The 24273-nt window shown below is 48.1% G+C and overlaps 1 protein-coding gene across 7 annotated transcripts in view; it reads right to left on the reverse strand.

Moving 5' to 3' along the window:
* The window catches only part of BANP (BTG3 associated nuclear protein), a 162906-nt gene that overhangs the window by 18089 nt on the left and 120544 nt on the right, over positions 1-24273 (reverse strand). For 5 of the 7 annotated variants that reach the window (XM_066243327.1, XM_066243325.1, XM_066243326.1 and 2 more), the window contains 2 exons: positions 5742-5885; positions 1359-1987 (listed from right to left, as the gene is read on the reverse strand). In XM_066243327.1, coding sequence (XP_066099424.1) covers positions 1916-1987; positions 5742-5885 — 216 coding nt within the window. In that variant the 3' untranslated portion in view covers positions 1359-1915. Of the gene's footprint in view, positions 1-1358; positions 1988-5672; positions 5886-24273 lie in introns of those variants that run through there. The other 2 variants (XM_066243329.1, XM_066243328.1) reach the window with 2 other exon arrangements.

Below are 24273 nucleotides of genomic sequence, written 5' to 3' on the forward strand. Positions count from 1 at the left end.
TGTTTTTAAGGTTCATCCATGTTGTGTGTCAGAGCTTTACTTCCTTTCATGGCTCAGTAATATTCCATGGTATGGATGGACCACATCTGGTTCATCCATTCATCCTTTGATGGACACCTGCTTCTTGCCATTGGTTGGTCATTGTGAATACTGCTGCTAAGAATATTCATGTACAAGTAAGTTTACATGTGGACATAGGGTTTCAATTCTGTTGAGTGAACACCTAAGAATGGAACTGTTGGGTCAAATGAAGATCGTCATTGTCATTCCTCAACAACAGTTTTGCTACAGATCCAAGTCTGTGTAGAGAATTCCTTGCCCTCAATGCTTCATTGGTCCTACTCTCCGCATCTGATGTCCAGTAGTTGCTCAGAGGTCTGCTCACTCCTTCATTCCACTGTAGGTAGCCTGGCCTTTCTCTCTGGCTGCTTTCAGAATTATTTTTGTCTTAATGTTCTGTGTGTGTCCATGCATGGATTTATTTTTATTTCTACTTGGGATCTGTTCTGCTGCCCAAATCCTTTAAATGTTATCTTTCTCCTGGTTCTCTCTACTCCCTCCATCTGGAATTCCAGACAGGTGTTAATTAGACCCTCTCCTTCCAGCATTCTGCCTGGTCTTGTTCCCCAAGTCCCTCTCCTGGAGAACGACCTCTCTCAGGTGACTGTCTCCAGGGAGGGCCTGAGCCCTCACCTCACGCTGCCCATGCTTACAAGATGGGTGGAGGCAGGGAATGGAGACATGCTGTCCCACCAGAGGGACCTGCTCCCAACCCCACCTTCCCCCTCAGATCTACCCAGCCTAGTAACCCCTGTGGGGTGGAATGGGAAGAGGAGTGACTACAATGACAACTTTGAATGTTTCCCAGAGAAAGCACTGAGTGAGTAGTCATAGTCTAAGTCAGTGGATACTATTTTGTTGTGGGAATTTCACAAACGCCACTAATGTAACTGCCAAAATGGTGTGACAGGAGCAGGCCCCACACACTGGGTATGTTTAATGCTTTGTGCTTGGAACTGTTTTCTACACCTTCGTTTTTTAACTTTAGATGATGAGGCAGGTACCTCTGGGCGTGCCTTTCTCTATGAAGCCCAGGAGCTGTACCTTTCTGGAGCTGGGAAAGGTCTGTGTCATTCGACAGTGTGGGTTCCTGGTGGGAGCACCTGCAATCCCGAGCAGGCTCATAGGGTTACATGGAACTGACAGGAACACCACAACGCTGCTTCGCCAGATCCCCTCAGTCCCGTCAGCACAGCTGAAAGGGCTTACTGGGTGACCCCTGAGCACTCACCAGGAGTGAGGCCAACCTTGGTAAACATTCTCTTAAAAGGAAATAATATTAAAGCTGCTGTGGTCATAAATACATTTTATTTTATTAGAAATGCTTAATTACACTGTTGAGAGCATTTCCCCCTAGAAAAGTAGGTAAGCAATATTTCCATCAAAATTGTTAGCTGTCTTTGCAAATACCTATCTTCATTACACTGAACAGAGCACACAGCAAAGGCTTCTGCTACTCCTTTTTTTTTCAATTTTCTTTTTTGTTATAAACACCATAGCAAATTAAAAAAAAAAAAAGCTGTTTAAACAGAGAAAAATATTGTAGTTCTTGATTTTCTGCGTGTACTGAATGCAATCCACACTGTGCTTCCCACTCTTTCTTTAGAGACCAACAGTGTGACTCAAACGAAAGGGGTCTTCTGGCAGAGGCGGTGGTTGTCGTCATCTGCTTAGTTACTGGGACACGTTCCCCTGGACGAGGCTTCGGACGCACTCGAACAGAATGTGTGCAGTCTCCTCCGTGCAAAGCCGTGGGGTCAGGGCGCAAGGAGAACTGGGCAGCTGACTGGAGCCGGTGCTGAGAGCGGCGACAGCTCCCGCTTGGATCCTGTAGTGTCAGATGGCCTGTGCTGCCTCACTGGATCTGGATGGCTCCATGTTCAAGCTGCATTTCGGGCTGCAGAGTGGGCTGCAGGGTCTCAGCCGTCTGCAAGAGGGGAGAGAGGAGGCCTTTTCTATAAAAGTACCCACCAACTTGAGTCCAGGACACTCACTAGTCACAAAACACCAGTGGTTTCTATGCACAGAGCGAACACACACAGCAGAGCCGGAGGGGCTGGGCCCTAAGTTCTCCCCTGCCTCAAGCGATGACTCTCCGAGAACCTGAGCCTCTCTGCAGCAGCTCTGTCGGATCCAGGCTGTGGTCCCTCCTTATGGGCCTTCTGCTCACCCAGTTCCCAACCGAGCCTCCCACACAAGCTGCAGGGCTCCCTAAAGCCTGTGTGCTGACTTCCATTCCCACCCCTGCTTATCACTGGGGAATACTCTTGATGTACTTAATATACCCTTAACCTAATATATATATTTGCCTAGAATTTCAGTTACCATTTTGCCTTTTCTTATAAAAACTGTTCCAATGCTCCAGAAAAGCATTTGAGGGACAGCTACCTTTTTCCCCTTAAAGACTTATTATTCTAAACAATAAATTACAGATGTTAAGAAGAGTTTAAATGCATATTCACAGTTCTAAGAGACATTGAAGAGAGAAATACAATCATGGAGTAAGTCACCAGTCATCCATCTCAGCCACGCAGAACTGGCCCCCAAACGGAGATTCGGGGGTTTTAGAATCCCCTAAGCCATTTGTCAAAGACGATATCTCAAAGATCAGACCCTCAGAGGGGGGCTTCCTGGCAGGAAATTTAGCTGGAGAGACCTGGCATGGCGACCAAAAAGAAATACAAAGAAAGCCACAGAGACCGGAAGGCAGAAGTCCCTGGGCATGGGGCTGGCGCTACAACCTCTACTGCAGTTCAAGACTGCACTTTTGAAATGCTACACAGACATCACATGACATTCAACACAGCGTTTCCCTAAAGCAGAGGCCTTCCAGTTTCAGAGGAAGGACTCAACACAGGCATCATCCACACTTTCTAGAGAGCCCACAGAGTGGCTGGGCAAGAGCAGTGGCCGAGGGATAAGCATGGGACACGGCCGGGTGGGGCTTCCCTACATGTGTCTGGATGAGGGCAAGTGGATTGGAGTGTTGGTGGCTGTAGTCGGAGGGAGGGAGGAGAGAGGCTCCAGGCTGGGACAGTAAGCATGCACCTCATTCACTGCTCTGTTGCTGTCTGTCCTAATTAAACAGCTCTCAAGACGTGCCAGGATGAATCAAGACAAAAAACACTGACAGGAAGCCAAGGTGGCCAGGAGCTAAAATGGGCACAAGCTTTCCTCAACTCTGAAATCTGTTCACAGAATGACCACAAACCTATAATCCAGTAAGATGACCACCACACGGCCCCCCAGACCTGAGGGACACACCGTGTGATGGGCTGTGTCTGCACAGCAGGTGGAGACTGGGCAGCCCTTACTCCACGACCTTTTCACACAATGTGGTCACCTGCGCAGGACGAGGCGGGCCTGCACAGGCGCTTTTTCCCAGGATATGCTCACTCTCAGCCTACAACAAACAGAAAGCCTTGGGAAGAATCCACCTTCCCACACACACAAACCGCTCCCCGGCTCCGGGGCTCTCAGCCGGCCTCCAGAGTAGAGGGGCCTCTGTGGTCACCGTTGTGTGGAAGAACACCACCACTCGGAATGGGCAGTGCCTGGGCTGTGGGAGCCACTGGACGGGTCTGGTGTGGGCGTATGGGGTACCCCTTCTCCAGGACACACCTTCCCAAACTCTGGGCCAACTGGAGCCTCTTTATGAGTCAGGAGAGTAAGAATTTAAGTTCTCACAGGACTGCTGAGTTCACCCAGCTGGCCACCAGGCCACTGGGGCCACCTCAGGCAACCTACTTAGTCCCACTCAGCCCCATTCCCCAGCAACCATCTCATGAGGTTGCAAGCAAAACAAATGTGAATGACACCCAGAAAATTTGAAAGCAGAGGGACCACCTAGAAAGTTGGGGCTTTAGCCTGACCAGGCAGTGGCGCAGTGAATAGAGCATCAGATTGGGACTTGGAGGACCCAGGTTTGAAACCCTGAGGTTGCTGGCTTGACTGTGGGCTCATCCAGCTTGAGCACAGGGTCGCTGGCTTGAGCGTGAGATCATAGACATGATGACCCCATAGTCGCTGGCTTGAGCCCAAAGGTTGCTGGCTTGAAGCCCAAGGTCTCTGGCTTGAGCAAGGGGTCACTCACTCTACTGTAGCCCCCCAGTCAAGACACATATGAGAAAGCAATCAATGAACAACTAAAGTGCCACAATAAGAAATTGATGCTTCTCATCTCTCTCCCTGTCTGTCCCTATCTGTCCCTCTCTCTGTTGCTTGCTCTGTCACACACACACACACACACACACACACACACACACACACACACACAAATTGGGGCTTTAATTCTAAATGCCAAAGGCTAATGGCGTTGAGACCACATGAGGCTCCGAGTGCTGGGCTATAAAAAGGACAGGAGCAGACCCAGAGGGCAGCGGGACAGGCCAGGGGGTGGGCAGGAGCCCTTACCCAGCAGGCTGGGACAGAGCACCAGCAGGGTGCTGCGGGCAACAGCTCCGAGGCTGTGTGCAGGCCAAAGCTCCCTGGACACATGGCCTTCCCTGCCTTCCTGGGGTCGCATGGGAGCCCCACCTCACAATGGCAGTCATCTTGATCTCAGCAGTAAAGTTAGTAATTCAAACTACAGCCTGTGGGGTTGAGAATGCAGGCAACCAGCACATCTGTGTCATTCCTGTCGCCAGCAGCCTTTGCTCTGTTCCGACAGGCTGCCCTCTCAGGACCGACCCTAGGTTACTCTCGTGGGACAAAAATACACACTATAGAACTGGTTTTTCTAAACACAGCCAACCAGACAGAACCCACTCACACTATCCCCCGAGGGGCTCAGGCTGTTAGGCTTCTGGCAGCTCTCTCTGCTAGTATCACAGAGTGAAGGAGCAGGCCTGTGTCCCCCACACCGCTCACTCCACCAAGCACATTCACCGTGGAGCAGCTCCATGTACACTTCAAATATCTAACGAAGCGACCCTCTCGTGTGGCATTTCAGGAAGTGTCCAAACGGAGTGTGAAGGCTGGTTTCCAGTGCTCCCAGGAAAGAACACGTAAGGGGCAGCTTAGGAGGAGATGCAGCGAAGCCGGATGACGAGAGGTTTCTGTGGGGAGCTCACTGCACTCTGTCACACTCTGAATAAGCACATAACAAATACAGGTGGGCTTTACACATGTAAAGCTCCCGACAAGGCTGTTAGGCTGCCCGCCCCAAGTGTGGGGTGGGAAGCTGGAAACCTAGCCAAACTGTGCCCAGGACCAAGTACAAGCCCCAGGCCATCCTGCACTTCTACCCCGAAGCAGAGGGCTGCTCAGAGGCAAGTGCCCCGTAAACCAGCCTGGGGAAAGGGTGGAGGCCGAGGACCGGGCCTGCAGGAGTGCCGACCCTTGGGCTGGGTGCTCCCCACACAGAAGGGCAGCATGGTCTCAGGTCAACAGAGACCCCTCACTTGAAAAGGAAAATTGAGCAGAGCTTAATTTTTTGCCTCCAAATTGATAGACAAACATTTGCACAAGATAGAATAGCTTAAGAATCAGTTTGAGACTGGCACCTAAGCCAGGATCTAGCCTCTCACCTACACATTTTTAAGCACTTAAAAAAAGTATTAATTCCAAATCAATACCTATGTCTAAATAATGCATCTTTCAATGGTAATTACCTTCCTCCCAAGCTGCGTTCACACCTGCAGAAGACCCAGGACCTGTCCACTGACAGAGGCAGGACCCACCTGAGCTGCCGTGGTGTGGTCAGTCACTGGTGCCAGCTGGACATACTGGACCTGGATGTCGCTGCCCTGGAGAGGCGACCCATCCACTCCTGCAGCAGTAGGGTCCGAAGAGGCCACAGCGATCAGCTGGGCCCCCTGCAGCACCTGGAGAGACAAAGCGGACTCCGTCAGCACCACCATGGGCGCCACGCACTCGGGCTCCCCCACGAGGGCATGAACCAAGGAGGACGACCCAGAACTGCTCCCCAGACTGTGGGGACTGTCTGTCTTGTGAATCACCCTGGAGTAATGTCTGAGTGGCAACTGCATGTGTGTGATGTGAGCATGTATGAATATATATGTGTGTGATCAGGTTGTGCCACTATGTCTGCAAGGGATCTCCCTCAAACATCCACATATTGGACAGAGAGATGGCTTTTTAAGCCTTATAGAAAAACCAACCAGCTTAAATTTCTGAAGAGTGAGTTGGGGACGTGGCCAAGGCATGCCTGACAACACTGGGATGGAGAGACGGCGGGTACGGAGCAGGAGGGAAAGCACTGAAGACCTCCTGGAAATTATGACTGTCCAGGTGTACGGGAAGGGGAGACACAGAGGGCAGCAGGGGGACAGGAGATGGCAGCCTGTCCTCGACCTGCAGGCTCGACACATTCACTGGCCTTCCGAGAGCCCCTGAAGCATATGCAAGTCAGGGGTGATGAAGAAGCCCCTCAAGAGTTGACCATCAAGTTTTAAAAATAGCAAAAACATGTGTGAGTTACAAAACCCAACACGAGATGGAGTCAAGAAGACCTCTGGGTAAGGAGCGGTGGTCAGGAGAGAGGACACTGACGAAGGAGAATGCTAGAACGAGACCAGCTTCCAGAGACAAATCACCAATGTGTGAACGAACCCCTATGACGAGGGTCAGTGCCCTGGACTGTGCCTGGAGAAGGGGGCCAGGCTCTGGGTGGCCTCACCACTCATGAGCACCCCCACATCCAGGCTCACTTCCTGCCCAGCCCACCTAGTGCTCTAGCGGCCGAAGTAAGCTGGTGCCTTGCCATCCTAAAGGCCAGGATGGGGAGGTGGGGGTGCGGGTCTCTGAGGCTCTGTGTCCATGACAGTGAACTGCCATCAACTGTGAGAGGTTTTACTTGGGGGTTGTATCCCACCCCTTCTTCAAATCATATGCCCATAGCACCACCTTCCAGGGTCGCTGCGGGCCGTCCACAGTGGGACAACGACCACACTCCTCAGCCACTGCCTCCTGCGACAGCGTCAGGGCTGAGGAAGAAGCAGCTCTGCAGCGAGATGGGGACCGCCCCCTCTGGGAAAGACAAGCACGGGGTCCTTGTGAAAATGCAGCTGTGATTTTAAAAGAGTATCAAGAGTTCTATTTCTTTAACATAAAAAGCATCAGTGGAAAAACAGGTAAATTCAATTTTTACAATAAAAGATGGCAGAAAGTTCTTAACTACATTTCCTTTCGTTTCTTTAGAAAGCAGTGGGGAACACAGGCTCACACTGCCGCGGCCCGTGCTGCGGTGCGGGCAGAGGCACTTCGCAGAGGGGGTTAAGTTGATCATCTCAAGATGAGGAGAGTGTCCCGGAGCGTCAGGTAGGCACAAAGTCACACAGGAATCTTGAAAAGCAGAGAATCTTTCTCAGATGCAGAGGGACAAAGGGATGCAACATGAGAAAGTAAACTGGCCATGGTGGCTTGGAAGACAGGGGAAGGGGTCATGAACCAAGGACTGTGAGGCCTCTAGAAGCTGGAAAAGGCAGGAAATAAATTCGCTCCTGGGCCTCCAGAGGGAACCAGCCCTGAAACACCTTGAATTGGCCCAGGGAGACACATGCTGGCCTCTGACCTCCAGACTATGAAAGAATAATGTGTGTGGCCATGTCACGGTAGCCACAGGATATGCACACAACTATGCTCACCATTTCCTCAACTGCCTTCTTTGAGCACAAGGACTGGGTTCTGAGTCCCAAAGGGCTGAGCTGAAAACAATGGCTCTTTATTAAAATAAACCATTTGCACTGAGTTCCTGAAAGGTTAAAAAAAAAAACTAGAGAAAACTGAAGTCTCTTCTATTATTCACATTTTTTTTATTTTTGCTTGATACTTTTGGGGGGAGGGGGTATTTTACTTTTTAAATTAAATTTATTCGCATTTTCTTCTCCCTAGCACCTACTCTTCTCCAGATCTTTCATGATCAGAGAATACAACATGGTCCTGTCCAGTTTAGCTTTGCTACCCATCAGCAGGGGTGCAGCCACCCCCCATGTGGCCTGTGAGGCTGAGCAGCCTCAGGCAGCGGCTGGCGTGGCCGCAGCCAGCTGAGAGGCCAGCTCCGCTGGGAGCAGCTAGGCGACAGCAGAGCTTGGGGTTTTCCCCACAGCACTCTCACGGCCCCCAGTGCTCACAGCTGAGGACCCCTGCATCCCCTCTGCGTGGCCAGGAGGGCCTCCGCTGGGCATCAGTCTCCTCATGGCTTGGGAAAGCATCAGTGATTCTTAAGAAAGGAAAGCAAGACCCAGGAGGGCTCCCTAGGTCCCTCCAGCAAGCATCCCGACATGCTCTCGATTCCACAAACTCCCAGTACAAACAGAAGGTCAAGGACTCTAATCCAAAAAAACCAGCTGGGACCTGAAAAAAGGGAGACACAAAGCTGTATTTAGTCGTGGATGTGTTTTAGGAGCCTCTGCCCATCAGAGGACAGGGGAAGTGGTTTTGTTTGTTTGTTTTGGCATGAAGGGCCAAACTGTCAAAGCCCATTCAAAAATCACATGTAAAATGTCATATTTCTTTAACCTAAGCAAACTGAACTGATGGATCTGCTCCAACTGTCACAATGCACACTGTGGCCTCAAGGCTTTGCCACATACCAGAAAGAGGACGCCCCAGGATCAGTCACGTAGGTGACTTCAGGTGAGGTTGAGCTCCAAGTCAGGGCAAGGCTGGGAGAGACTCACAGGGCAGGCAGAAGCGGGTGACGCACCTACGCACACCCTAAGCTGAGCCCACAGACCCCACTGCAGACTCACCCACTCTCTGCTGCCCTGTGCCCGTGGCCAGCCCTTGTACCCAGCCTGGAAGATCCCTGTCTCCCTCTCCTCTGCTCTTCTTCCCACTGCTTCCCTCTCTTCTGTTCTTCCTTTTCCCCTCATATCCCCCCCTGCTCTTCCTCCCGCGGCCTCCTTCTCCGCCCTCACCTTCCTCTTCCTCCAAGAAAAGGAAGCCAGCAGAGTGGACCTCATGATTCCCACCAGCCTACTGTGGCTCTCTGGAGCCCTGGCCACCCCTGGGGCACGGTGCACCCTGCTCCAGTATTTGCTCAGTCGCCCCCCACTCCCATTCTGAAATAGGAACTCCAGGATGGCAGACGGTGGTGGTGGGAGGGGTGCCTGTTAGAGCCTGTTTTATTCACCACCAAAATCCCAGCGTCTAGCACCATACCTGACACTCAATAAATATTTGTTAAATAAATCAAAATCGGCACCCTGGCCAGTTGGCTCAGAAATAAAGTGTCAGCCTGGTGTGTGGAAGAGTCAGGTTTGATTCCTGGTCAAGAGACACAGGAGAAGCAACCATCTGCTTCTTTCCCCCTCTTCTCCATCTTTCTCTCTCTTCCCCTCCCACAGCCATAGCTCAAATGGTTCAAACAAATTAGCCCTGGATGGCTCCATGGCCTCACTTCAGGTGCTAAAATAGCTCAGTTGCCAAGCAACAGAGCAGCAACCCAGACAGGCAGAGCATTGCCCGGTTGGGAGCTTTCCTACATGTGGGGGTCTGACTTTGACTCCCTGCCTCTCTCAGAAGGAAAGGAAAGGGGAAGGAGAAGGGGAAGGGGAAGGGGAAGGGGAAGAGAGAAAAGGAAAAAAAATGAAGTTGATGTTGATAAGAAAGACTAAGAATGAGAAATAATTGAGAAAACAGGCCAGCACCTCCACAGGTCTGTCAGACAGGAACTTGTTCTTGAAGGACAAAGGAACATGGAAACTGTGCCGTGTGTATTTCACACAGGCTCTCCTGGCGTCTAACAGGGGTTGCTGTGGCTCTTTCTCAGCCAGGAAGTCCAGAGGAAAGCTTAGGAGACTCAAAGGGTACGTTTTCAGAAGAATATGTTAAGGGTTAAAAAGATACCTTGATAAACTAGAAGATAAAAGGGCATGTGAGGAAAGACTTTCTTGAAACACAACATCACCTGAGGTGTGAGTGGAGAAACACATAGGGGGCACAGACCAGGTGGGAAGGAGGGGAGCTGCACAAGCCAGGTCTGTGCGGCTAGCCTGCTCCATCCCACACCAGGCCTCCAGACCAGACGTCACTGCAACTCATTCCTGATGGGCTGTGGGCTTCTTCATGACCCCAAAGACACGCTCCTTCCTTGGCACTCTTGACAAGGCTGAGCCAACTGTAAAAGGACCTTTGCATTCCTGGATTCTGTGATGAGAGAAATCCAGATTGCCAAAAGGGACCACGGACAAGCCACAGCAGCCGAAGGGTCTCTGCACCTGACCACCACCCTTACATCAGAGCCAGACCTCAGTAGCCAAACAAGAACATTCACTCATGCGCTTCGCACAACCTAAAACAGGGGTCCCCAAACTACGGCCCGCGGGCCGCATGTGGCCCCCCGAGGCCATTTATCCGGCCCCCACTGCACTTCCGGAAGGGGCACCTCTTTCATTGGTGGTCAGTGAGAGGAGCACTGTATGTGGCAGCACCGCAAAGCGCGGCATTGCTCATGTACAGTACTACTTCCAGTGACATGGGACGCAGGCATCACAGCTCCAGAAGTGCATATCACTTATTACGGCTAGCAGTGACAAATATGGAACTGGACATTGACCATCTCATTAGCCAAAAGCAGGCCCATAGTTTCCATTGAAATATTGGTCAGTTTGTTGATTTAAATTTACTTGTTCTTTATTTTAAATATTGTATTTGTTCCCGTTTTGTTTTTTTACTTTAAAATAAGGTATGTGCAGTGTGCATAAGAATTTGTTCATAGTTCTTTTTATAGTCCGGCCCTCCAACGGTCTGAGGGACAGTGAACTGGCCCCCTGTGTAAAAAGTTTGGGGACCCCTCCCCTAAAACATCACTGAAAACTCCAGCAAATAGAGATTACAAGTATAAATATATTAGAAATACAGTGATTTGGTCATGATGAGCCAACTGCAGACACATTAAATTACAAGATTATACTGAGTATCTAATGCAAGTAAAGGGTACCTCATATGGAGTCTAAACTAATGATATAGACATTTGCTTTTTCTCTGAATTTTAATTTAGCATCTAAGTCATCTTAAATTAGCTCAACACTCTCCTAAGATCAAATGCCAGCAAGCAACTGCCCTGCACCTAATGTTCTCTAGTATCTACTGATCTGCATGCTCTGGAGGCCACTTGGCAGCTCCGACCAGGTGTCAGACTCAGGCCTCCTGGCCCGGCCCCAGCCTATAGCCCACTGCTCCCGGTACTGTCCTCCCCTCCACATGAACTCCTTCTCTCCAGAAAACCAAACTCAGATATTTATTTGGGACCTACTATGTGCAGAGGTAGACAAAGGACCTCAAGAGCCTACATTCTAGAAGACAGACTATAAAGCAAAGTGAACTGTGTTCTCAGAGTGAAAAAATGTCCCATTCTCTCACCTGCAAAGACTCAGGTAAGGTCTGTGGACAGGTGGGCGTGGCCTGGCTGGAAAGAGAGGGACGAGAAGGAGTGTCACAGGCCAAGAGAACAAGAAGGCCCAGAGACAGCAAGAGAGAAGACCAATGTAGGGTGGCGGTGGGGTGGGTTATAGAGAGGAGAGCAGGGCTCAGTGCTAGCAGAGCTTCTAAGACTCTGTGAGGACAGCAAGATGGCTGATGGCTCAAGTAAATTCTGTCTGGCATCCCATGACCAGGATACTTAACTAGTTAAAAGGAACACAGTCCTGGCCCTGGCCGGTTGGCTCAGCAGTAGAGCGTCAGCCTGGCGTGCAGGGGACCCGGGCTTGATTCCCAGCCAGGGCACATAGGAGAAGCGCCCATTTGCTTCTCCACCACCTCCCCCTCCTTCCTCTCTGTCTCTCTCTTCCCCTCCCGCAGCCAAGGCTCCATTGGAGCAAAGATGGCCCGGGCGCTGGGGATGGCTCCTTGGCCTCTGCCCCAGGCGCTCGAGTGGCTCTGGTCGCGCAGAGCAACGCCCTTGAGGGGCAGAGCATCGCCCCCTGGTGGGCAGAGTGTCGCCCCTGGCGGGCGTGCCGGGTGGATCCCGGTCGGGCGCATGCGGGAGTCTGTCTGACTGTCTCTCCCCGTTTCCAGCTTCAGAAAAAAATACAAAAAAAAAAAAAGGCAACACAGTCCTTTCAGATTGGCTGGGAGGCCTAGAGAAGCCGGGGCAAGGTAGAGGAGACCCTGGCCTTTTGTAGGCCCATGTTGGGACACTGTTGTCCAGCAATGGTCATCCCTTTGCCTCCTTTTGGAGTAGCTGTATACACAGCTTCCTGACCTGGCAAATAAAATCCAATGTGTGAGCTCACTTTGCTGACCTGGGAATGGACACAAGGATTCTACTGTTCTTATCAATTCTCAACACTGGTGAAAACATGGTGCTGTGAGCTGGCAGGGTCTCTGCAGGACTGTGCAGCTTCTTTAGGACGGGTGGGGCCGCCAGCTCCTTATCGCCTCTGCACAGGTTGCTTTGCTTCACCTGGTCTGTAAGTCTGAAGTTAGTGACTGAACCACTTGGGTTCAAGGATTCTGTACCATTTGTCTTTGTCCCTGATCTTCACAGCATTTCTCAAATTGTCAATTCTTTGTGCTACTGAATGTATAGCTACGTTCTTGGGAATCCCAGCACAGCGTAGGAGCCGCTACAGAAACACTGACCGGGCAATGTGTCATTAGCTACCTCTGTGTCCCACAAGACCCTGTTTCAAGTCTAAGACTGAGACCAACATAGCCACAAGTAGGTGACAAGGTGATTCGGAGCCTGGCTCAGCGCACATGGCATTCGCACCTGTATTTCTCAGTTAGCAGACTTATCCCTGACGCACCGGCATCTGCACACTTGTTATGAAGTAGTCCCATGTAGGAATGTCCATGTGAATGTGATGTCCTTGCTGCTAGTACCCGCTTTCCCTGAGTGGGTAACCTCACATCTAATTGGCGTCATCAAACATGGTTTATTCCTAGTGGCAAAAAGTAATGTGGGCCACAAAGTCCCACTCAGTGGAGGTGTGTGTCCAGGCTAGAGACTGTGCTGGGCAACAGTGCTGCCCCACAACAGCACAAGACAACACGAAGAAAAGACAAAAGGTAACAGGCATGGTAAGAAATCTCAAAACCCCACCGCCATCTGCCCTTGTGGTGGGCGGAAGAGGAGGAGCCGGGAGTGGGCTGTGGTGCTCTGTGGCGGCACGAGCCAGCACTGGTGTCCTAGATCCTGGACTGAACTTTCAAAAACCAAGGCGATGTTTAAAATACTAAACTAAAATGTTAGGTATTTTAATGGAGTCACAATTTTGTAGTTGACGTACGTTTTAAAACATCCCTTAATAAGTGAATTTAAGGTCAAATTACATAACCATTTTTAAAGGAAACATATGAAATCATGAAACTTATTTCTGAGAAGGTTCTGCCTATACTCTGGTTTTGGTGATAAGCCACTAACCCCTACAAATGGGAGGTATTTTATAATATCCTAAGAAAAATGTTTTTCGCTGTCAGCATTGTCAATAATGCAACTTTTCAAATGACCTACACAGCTGATTAAATCCTAAGAATTATAATATCAGAAACCTCAGAATCTAAATGTGCAAATTATAATAGTGAAGGTAGGCACATTTTCCAGCCTGGCTGGTAAATGAAAATAAAAATAGGAGACCGTTCTCTACTGGGAATTCATTCAAAATGCTCTGCCCTTTAACCCTTTGCACGTTGGTCTGACTTTGCTAAGCGGTTCGGAAATTTAATGTGCACACTACTGGAGGAAAAGACCGACAGGCCACTTAGTTCTCACTCCTCCCCTTCCTCGTACTCCAGGCCCCACAGAGAAAACTTGCCCGGGGACCTGGGTCCCCCGAGATGAGGCCTCAGCAGGAGGCCTATGCTGCCCGGGCTCCCAGCCCCTGACTCCAGCTCTGGGTGAGGAGGGGCGGCCCAGCACCTGCGCCTGCCTCCTGCTCACCTGACCACAGCCCTATCTCCTGTGGGACGAAGCTCGTCTGGATGAATTCCCACTCTTCTCCCCAAAATGAGCATTCACCTCCTTCTTCCTTCTTCCCACTCACTTTCTGTTTGGTTACTTTTCCAATCAGGTCCTGCAGTGTAGCAAGATCTAACCGGAAGGCAGGGAGATCCCAGGCCAGCAGCCAGCGGCAGCGCCCTCAGGCCGCCTGCAGCCGCTAACAGTGGGGCTCCCCAGGGCAGCGAGCGGTCAGGGAGGCACTCAGGTTCACAGTGCAGGTGCGGACCGCTTTCCCAGCTTTATTTAGAGGATTCCTCTGCACATTTCTAAAGCACAGCCAATTATTTTCAGACAAAAGAAAAATGGCCCCGGGCACAAATATAAAGCAGCCTACTGAGGAGATCTTGGTCTAAGGACACTGTTTCTTGGGGCACACACATCTGGTATTCCTTGCTACACTGCCAACCCTGAAATGGTTTAACACCCAGCTGTGCGCACGTAAAACTGGTACAAAACCTAAAACAAATGCAAGGAGCCCAAGGACTTTTCAGTAACATTCAGATACAAAATTCAGGATCCAATCAAGAATACACCCAAACGCAAAAAAAAAAAAAAAAAAGAAAAGAAAGAAAGGGGGAAAAACCCAACTCCCCTCTCCACCCCAAAACAAGCCAAAGGAACCCCTCAATGCACTCACAAGATTTGCTTGTAACAGTTTTACTAAGCATGTGGCCAGGAAGAGACCACTAATCCCAAGGCCTCCTAGAAAGTCACTTACTTGTTTTGTGTTTATGTTTAAATCAAACTTGTTAAAGTATCACGATCAACCAATCGAGCAGACTTTCTCAAAACTGAACACTAATTCAAGGGCAGCTTCCTTGTGCCATAACAGTGAGGAGCTGAGAGACAGACGCCTGCCCCAGGGACACCCCCAAACCACCAGCCGGCCAGGAGATCTGACAGCCCTAAATCTTTTTCATGCCTTTGTACAGAAAATACAAAAAAAAAAAAAATCATTCTTAAGCCTTTAAACCCTCTGATGGACCACTAGGCTGTGGCTCTGGATTACACTTCGAGTGCTTTCATAAACCACATCGTCATTAGTAGACAGTCAGGAAGGAGCTCAAACGGCAAGGCACCTCTGGGATCGTTCCTCAGCAAGACCTAGCACAGAGGCTTCTCACAGCCCTTGGGGGTCAAGCCAACTGCTGCAACACTTCAGAAAAGCCTCCTACAGCCAGCAAGGCTACACTTGCAAAATTTAACAGGCTAACAGCCATAAGCCAGATTTACAGCCCGGAGCCCCAGGGAACCAAGGGCCAGATTCTGTGCACACAAAGATGCCGTGTGGCAAGCAGTAATAAAAAGCACATTCTGCTGTATGCTCTGTGGCTTGTTCCAGCATTGGAGCATGACTCTCAAATACAATCTAGGAGAAAACAAAAACAAAACCTAAAAAATAGAATAAAACAGAAACGGAAGTCTGGAGATACTTGGTATTCATCCCCCATCATTCCAGATAGGCTAGCCTTCCTGGGAATAAATCTTAACCATGTGTCTTAAAACCTTCCAGTTGATTAGGGCTGGGGGTAGGGGTAAATTTAATAACCCATCCAGAATTTAATCCAGAGCCCTCTACTTTTTGCCAGGAGTCCAGGCCTCTGGCTTCTTAGAAGGGAGGTGGGGGGGGGGGGGGCAGGGAGTGGATGAGACAGAGCCAGAACAAAATAAAAGGTTTATTTTAATTATGCATGTAAGCAATGCATCATACCACTGTAGTGCCTGCCATTCAGACACCAGGAAGGAGAGGGTGCAGCAGCCTGCCAGCCATCACTCTTCATGACTGCAATGAGCCGGGGCCCAGCCGCGGAGGGGAATGCTGCCAGCTATTGTCCCACCACCTCACAGGACAGAGACTGGGCAAGCACTGTGCTCAGGGCTGCTGCCTCTCACTGTCTTATGACAGTGTTCTCAGAGCTTTGGCCATTTCACTTTTGTTTAATTTGGAAAACTCACTGCACAGAACAGCAAAAATTATTGTTGTGTTCACTGTGATGGAGCAAAAGAGAAACTATAAAGAAGTGATGCAACTTTCCTTTTGAATTCAATTCAGTAGGAAGCATTAATAAAGTACCACTTTATAAATGTCTGTGCTTTACTGGGTGAGTAATGTTCTCTCCTAATTGGAATGAAAAAAGTGATTTTTAAAAAGGGAATATACTAGCCTTCAAATTCACACCTACAACCCAGATTGAATGAGTGATCAGAAAAGCAATTAGCAGACCACAGGCCTCCCTGGGAAAGACCAAGACAGGCATGTCCTATGGAAGGGTACACCCACAGATGAAACACCTTAAGAGTCCTTAGAAGTTCATCACGTTGTAGAAACATGGCCTCGTTATTCATGCTGATAGATGATTTACTGTGAACTGCTAACTAATGGGACATCTACACAGTCTTCATACTGGTGGCACACTCTTTGCGCCCAGTGTTGTTACTCTATTCTGATAAACCACCACAGTGCTGGCAATACCTTTTTTTTTAATTTATTGATTTATTTTAGAGAAAGAGGAAGGAGGGGGGAGAGAGAGAGAGAGAGAGAGAGAGAGAGGAAGAACATCGATCTGTTCCTGTATGTGCTCTGACGGGATCAACCGGCAACCTTTGTGTAACGGGACAATGCTCCAAACAACTGGCCATCCAACCACGACTGCCATCTCTTAAAAGAAAAGTTCAGAAACTGATTTCTACACCAATGATTAACAGTTGGTCCAGGACCCGCCTGTTAAAGTAGACACAGTTTCATTAGGTGTCAAGTTATTGCTGTTTTCCACAGAGGCCTTCTTTGGTGAGGACAGCACTTCTCCCCTTTCAAAGCAACAGTTCTAGACCTAACTTCTAGACCACACCTAACTTCAATGTGCATCACCACTTCCGTGCATCAAGGAGGTGCAGAAATATCTGCCCATTACTGAGCATCCTTTCATATAGGCAGAAAAAGGGCTGTGCCGGTGTGCACATGTGACAGTGATCAAGAGGGCCCAGGAAGGACGTGAAGACACAGAGCACACAGGTGTCTCCCACAGGACGCTCCACACACTCAGAACATCGCCAAACTGACATTGCTCTACAAACAACCTATTTCATTTTACAGAGCTTGGGTTTATCACACATCTCTGTGGGATGTGGGTCCAAGGTAAGGTGGCCAGCCAACATTTGCCAATGATATGGTTAGGGGTATAGTGGAATCAATTGTGTCTTCTAAAATATCTCCACATTCTAACCTCTAGAACATATAATGAAACTTATTTGAACTAGGGTGTTAAAGGATACAAAAGACGAAGTCACATCAGAGCAGGATAGACCCTAATCAAATGAAAATTATCTTTATAAGAGGGAAATCTGGCCTGACTAGTGGCGGAGCAGTGGATAGTGTCGACCTGGAAAGTTGAGGAACCAGGTTTGAAACCCTGAGGTCACCAGCTTAGGCGTAGGCTCATCAAACTTGAGCACAGGCTCACCAGCTTGAGCACAGGGTCACCAGCTTGAGACCAAAAGCTGCTGGCTTGAAACCCAATGTCGCTGGCTCAGCTGGGGCCCCGCCTCCCCATCAAGGCATATATGAGAAGCCATCAATGAACAACAAAAGTGACGCAACTACAAGGTGGTGCTTCTCATCTCTCTCCCTTCCTGTCTCTCTCTCTCTCTCTCTCTCTCTTCTCTCTCTCTTGCATGCTAAAGGGGGGAAAAAAGAAGAGGGGAATCTGGACACAGAAAAAAAAACCCCATAGGAACACAGGGGCAGGAGTTGAAGTAACACATCCACAAGCCAAGGACAGTCAGGAACCCCCAGGAGGTGAAAGAGACATGGAAGTATCCACCCGAGAGCCTCTGGAGGGAATGCTGCCCTGCTGACCACGATTTTGGACTTCTGGCCTCCAGAGCTAGGATAGGATACATTTCTGGCTGTTTTAAGCCACCAGTGAGGGTCACTGGTTTGGAAATCATGGCCCAGGGACCATTTTCACACTTTCAGACCCTCAGCTAGAATGCAGTAACCCCATACCCAGGGCCAAATGGTCAACTGTTTTTAGTTAACAAAGGTCATGCCCTTTGCTTCTTGAGATAATCCTGATATCTCTTTCCTTTTCCCTAATATTTGTCAACTCCTCATAAGTAGGCCTCTCCAGGTGAACTCAAAAGGTAGCTTGCCCCTCAGCCCTTTCAAAGGAGCAATCAACAGTCTTCTCCTAAATTGCAGGGCCTTATGTTTCCTGGATATTTTAACAGGTGTGGGAGCAGGGCTGTGTTAGGTCAGTGCAGGCAGGTCCTGGACCAAGCACAGCCAGACAAGAGTGATGCCACCCATCAAGCACACAGATACGAACACAGTAGGGCGGGGCTGCAGACAAGAGCAGGCAGACATCAGTAGCAATCTTAAACTGCTCCTGTTGCTTAAAGATCATCATAAGTAAGATGCCAAAATTCAGAAGACACAAGCCGATGGTCTCTTAGAAAACCAGGTTCCAGCCCTGGCTGGTTGGCACACTGGTAGAGCGTTGGCCCGGTGTGTGGAAGTCTGGTTTGAGCAAAACTCACCAGCTTGGACCCAAGGTCGCTGGCTCGAGCAAGGGGTTACTCAGTCTGCTGTAGCCCCATGGTCAAGGCACATATGAGAAAGCAATTAATAAACTAAGGTGTCACAATGAAAAGTAATGATTGATGCTTCTCATCTCTCTCCGTTCCTGTCTATCCCTATATCTCCCTCTCTCTGACTCTCTGTCTCTGTAAAAAAAGACCCACCATGCAGATGGCCACTAGGATCTGACTCCACCTGGGGCCAAGAACTCTCCAGGTGCTTGCCCATCAGGGACAGTGTCTCAGAGGATTCCATGTTGAGGTAAGACACAGTGAGATTACTATCTGGTCAAGATATTTAGGACCAAGTAGCCGCCAAATCCCTTTCCACATCCATAGCAGAGCTCAGTCACAACATCCCATATCCTTTCTAGTAATACAGGGTGCTTTGGGCTAAACGTTTGTGACCTCCCACCTTACCAAATTCATATGCTGAGGCCCTAATCCTCCAATGTGTTGATGTTTGGAGGCAATTAAGATTAGATGAGGCCCTGAGGTTGGGGCCCCTGTGATGGGATCAGTGCCCTTCTGAGAGAAAGAGAACACAGGTGCTCTCCCCATGCATGCACCAAGGAAAGCTATGGGAGGACAGAACCAGTGAGAGAGGCTCCTCACAAGAGCCTGACTGTGTTGGCACCTCATCTCTGACTTCCAGCCCCAGAACTAGGAGGGAGAGACATCTATTGTTTAAGCACCCAGTCTAAGCTGGGTGACTCAGAGGGTGACTGACAGTAGATAAATGTCATCATCTTCCTTCTCATGAGGTGGAACAGACATCCTTAGGAAAGGAAGTTTAAAGAACTATTTAATCCCCCAAAGGGCTCAGCTTGGTGAGAGACCAGTCCAGGCATTCTGGACCAGTTTGGAGATGGCTCGAAAGACAGATCATTCTGAAAAAAAAAAAAACAACCCACTAATGAAACCACAGGCATCTCTGATAGATCAGCCTTGGGTTCAAACTCCATTGTTGTTCATTTTTTTTAGAACTTTTAAATGAAGAGACAGTCTTACACACACACTATGTTATCTCAATGGCTCACAAAGACCTACTTTATATATATTTCAAGTTTAACTTAGAAAGAATCTCTTTAGCAAGTCCCTGGAACCCTGAAGTCATGGAGCACTTCTCTGGGATCATTTTGAATTTTGGCACTTCATAGCACATTCACCTCAGCCCCTTGACACTGAGAGACTATATTTCTAACCTCTAGGGTTCAGAAAGAGGAAAAAGTAAGACAGGCAAGGATGATGGCTTTTTTTAGTGTGCCCGAGTCCCTGAAGGCTTCCCAGACTTGAACAGCTTAGCAGGAACCAGACCAGCATGCTGTCCTCTCCCGCTGTGCGTCCTTCACGTGGGACCAGGAACGGTTTGCTCCGTTAAAGCACATCATGCTATTCACAAACACATTTGGCCAACATAGAAAATTCTGGTCTGAATGTAACCACCACAGGAACTCCCAGTGAGACAGAAGAAAGGAGGGAGGGAGGGGAACCTTCCTCCTAACTGGTTCCATCTCAGAAAGCACCATGTTGCAGATACGGAGTTTAAGCTGAAGCTGATGCTGTCCTGGGGTGAGGGTGCAGCCAGGCTGGGCACCTCCTCCGGTGGACCAAGTTGGCCAAACTCAAGAGAGAAGCCTAGAGAAGACCGAGCCAGGAGAGCAAGGGTCCATAGAAGAGAGGCCAATAATTAGGATATCCCTACATCTTGTACCACCACACAGCGTGTCCTCTCTGGAGGACGTCCTGGCTACTGCTGATGGTGGCAATGTCAGGATCACACTTATGCTATTTCAGCCATCAGCCATCAGAAGGGACCCTGTCGGTCATCATTCACCTGAACATGAGCAGACAAGGACCCAAAGCCCTGGATGGTGGGCAGGACCGTGGGGCCAGTGAGCTTACATGATAGCAGCAGGTCTGGCGGGGGTCCTGAGGCCTCAGCTGCATGCTGGGCATTTGGCAAATGTGCCATCTTGTTTATTATCATTAGCTCCACTTTGCCAGGAGGAAGTGGGGCCTTAGAGGCTAACTCATGTGCCCAGGATCACAAGCCAGTAAAAATACAACCAAACAGAAGAGGCTTTGAACGCAGTTATGGCAACCCCTCCAGGCTGCTGCCGTCGCACCACAAGGCCGGAGCCAATCACTCACTTGTGTGTGACTAAGGAGCGTTAGCAAAGAGTGAAAAGAATGATTACACAGCAAATCATACAACTAAGAAACCTCAAAAGCCTCATTTGACTTTAAAAATAATTTCCCTTTAAAACAAGGAAAATTATTGACTCTAAATCCCTTCTGCTCTGGCCTTTGTTAAGAAGAGAAAGCAGCCTCAAGGCCTTCACTCAGTTTCTTTTTGGCCGACTTGTCCCTTAGCTGAACACCTGCCAATCACAAATAATTTGGCCTTGGTGTATTCTCCAACTCTGGAGGGGCTTTTGGGAATTCAACTCAGGTGCCGACGGAGTATCATTCCAAATGGAACATAATTCTCAAAAAGATTTGCCAACTGTTTATACCATGAGGGCCTATTTTTCATTAAGAAGCTGCATTTTTCTGTCCTATTGCAGCAAACTTTCCATTACTGGGCCCGGCTTACCCTGTTGTTTTCAACTGAATGCTATGGACTCATCCGTGGCCAGGGGTTGGCGGCCTGTAATCTGCATGTGACCTAGGAGGGTTTATGTCTCGCACAGGGCTTATTTCTATGGATCGTCCCTAATACCAAGTGGTATTGGGTACCATGAATACATCTAATGACAAAGGAACATTAAAGGAGAACAGCTGTTGAAAGCAAGCAATAGCTCAAAGCACAGAGGAAGAGGCAAAATTAAAAATAGTCTGAGTCACTTCACAAGCTTTTTGTTTGTTTTACTTTGAGAGTCAACATGAAACAATAGCCTGAATTTTAAAAAGAAGTGACTGTGTTTGTCTACACATGAAAATCACTCCTAGATTATCTGCCTACCCTGAATATATATTATGCACAGAGCAGCTATCAGTTCAATGGGTTCTTTTTTTAATTTTTAAAATTTTATTTATTGATTGATTTTAGAGAGAGAGGAAGGGAGGGAGAAAGGGAAGGAGAGAGGAAAGGAGGGAGCAAGGGAGCAAGGAGAAGGGAGATAGAAACTTTGATTTGTTGTTCCACTTATCTATGCATTCATTGGTTGATTCTTGTATGTGCCCTTACCAGGGATCAAACCGGTAACCTTGGTGTACTGGGATGACACTCTAACCAACTGAGCTACCTGGCCAGGGCTCAATATGTTTTTAATCTCCCCACTCCCTGTCTCTCTTTCTCTCTCTCTCACACACACACACCCCCCTGATGATCTGATAGTATATCTTCTCTTCTGTACAAATTCAGTGGCATGTCCCACACATTTCATTTCATTTTTGGACTGAAAATCCTTACAGAAAATGTAAAGAAAGATGGTAATGAATTTTATCAAATATTTACAAATTCATTACCCATTTGAGAGGAAACATGAACCTTTCAGTTGCTCACAATAAGGGGAACGAATCATCCTGGCTCTTTGGTATGTTACTTGATCAGAAATTGACCTCTGCTCTGGAATTACGTAAAAAGTCATAATACCAGCTTTTGCACTGGTTCTGCGATGGATTGTACCAAACTTCTGAACATAAATCCTCACACAGACACAGCATTGTATGGTCCTCCATAAACCTGTCTGTGAAAACACCTACAGATTGTAAGCCCCTGATGAGAAAGATAGGCATTTTGGGTTTCCACAGTTTAGCAAGTTCAATAACCTATGATTCTCTTTTAGTCATTTCAACACGCTACTAGCAGCTCTAACAACTTAAGCAGGGACCCAAATCAGAGTGGGTTCATGGTTTTTAGGTGAATTTAACAGTCTCCTCAGCAGTTCACTCTCAAAGTGGAAAGTTACCTTGTGTTTGAATCTTTTTTCCTTCTGCAGTAATTTCATCATTTAATGATTCTAGGACTCAGTGAGATTTTAGTCAGGCTCATTGGTGTCTCATCTGTCAGAACCCAGGCTACCATGGGCCCCATTGTTTACTCCTCTCACCACTGGACTGTCCAGCAGGTGGTTGCTTTGATGGCCCCACTTCCTGCCAGCTCAGCAACCTGTGATGAAGATGACCTGCTCCTGAAAGCTGCAACCCTGGAGACCAGCAGCCCCGGGACATGCTCAGTGTAAATGACAGTGCCCCTCCCAGCCCTGACTCCCCTGGAGTTTACTCCACTATCTGCACTCACTTTTTCCTTTAGGAATGGAACCATCAGAGTCCAAACATGGCCACAGTTAAGCACAGGGAGAACGACCTGCCGCTCTTATAAACATGGATCAGGTAGAGTTCCTAGAGTTTGCAAAAGGCAAAAGCCAGGACCTGGTCAGGATGGGAATGAAACATCCGAATGGGTATCTCCCATCCCAATCTCTCTTATCTATAAAAAAGTGAGACATCTGGCGCTAATGGTAATGTTCCAAGGGGCATTCCTGCTTCTGAAATTTCACTTCCCACGTACCTTCGCTCTCCATAGTAAAAAGTTCAGAAATTAAGTTTCTGGTACAAAAGTGGTAATTTGGCTTTCTTTCAACAGACAGCAACTTCTCTGGTGGCTTACAGAATAGAATTCTTGAGTCTAGAGAATCCTTTACACATTCCTTCACTGCTCTGAACGGCCACTCAAATCAACAGGTACACTGGTCCAGGCCCAGACATGGCTTGGGCTGCCCACCCCAGGCGACAGTTCCTACCCATGACATGGCAAGCCTGCTAGCAGGTGACACAGACATATTTAAGAAATTGTGACAGAAAAGTTTCAGAAAAGCCCCCTCAAGAAATCACCAAAACTTGTTTATATAGAAAAAGTTCTACAACTTGGATCCCACTAAAAAAAAGCTTAGAATTACTCAGAAGTCACAATTTTTCAGGCTGAGCTGTAAGTTTTAAATAAGTACTCTTCTATATAATTCCAGGTTATTACAACTAAAATTATCAATGAATATATGCTACAGTTTTTAATGGTTTAAAAATAAAAGAGTGTTTCAAAATGTCTTCAATTAACATGTGCATTTTATAATTAACTAAGTGCTAATTTGTAATAATTACTATTGTATTCATTTGTTAATTATTAGGTACTAATAATTTGTACTACCCTGGGTCTGTGCAGAACAGAAATGAATGAAATTTGGGTCTAACAATATTAAAACTACTTAAGCTAACCTTTTAAACATATATTGACAATAATAAAATTGATCAAAAACAATTCTGGAATTTTAAAGCCTGCTCCCCACCTTTGATTGTCTGAAGTCAGAAGACTGATGCAGAACTAACTCAACCAAAGGGCCTTGGTTGGCCGTGAACAGTGACCAGTGTATGATGGGTCTAAATCATTGAGAATTATTTTTGGAGTTTTATTATAAAGCTACTTCAGCCTACACTAATAAGAGCCCTTTCAAAGATAGCATTATTTCAACTACCTAAATACTGACAATGTATATTTAAGTAATCACTTCATCCAACCTAAAAAAATATTATAATACTCTGCCGAGCTCAAACTGTTATCCAGCTTTTTCCTGGTCTTTCCCAACATGAAACAGTCTTGTCCGTCACAACTACAGAAACAAAACAGGCGGGAGGGTATATATTGCGTTACCAACTAATAGCCACCTGAATCTTTGTTTCTTAACTGCTCAGGAGAGACCAAAAAACTCTAACACAGTGAGTCC

This window comes from Saccopteryx bilineata, chromosome 9 (genome assembly GCF_036850765.1).
Source record: "Saccopteryx bilineata isolate mSacBil1 chromosome 9, mSacBil1_pri_phased_curated, whole genome shotgun sequence".
NCBI classification, from domain to species: Eukaryota; Metazoa; Chordata; class Mammalia; order Chiroptera; family Emballonuridae; genus Saccopteryx; species Saccopteryx bilineata.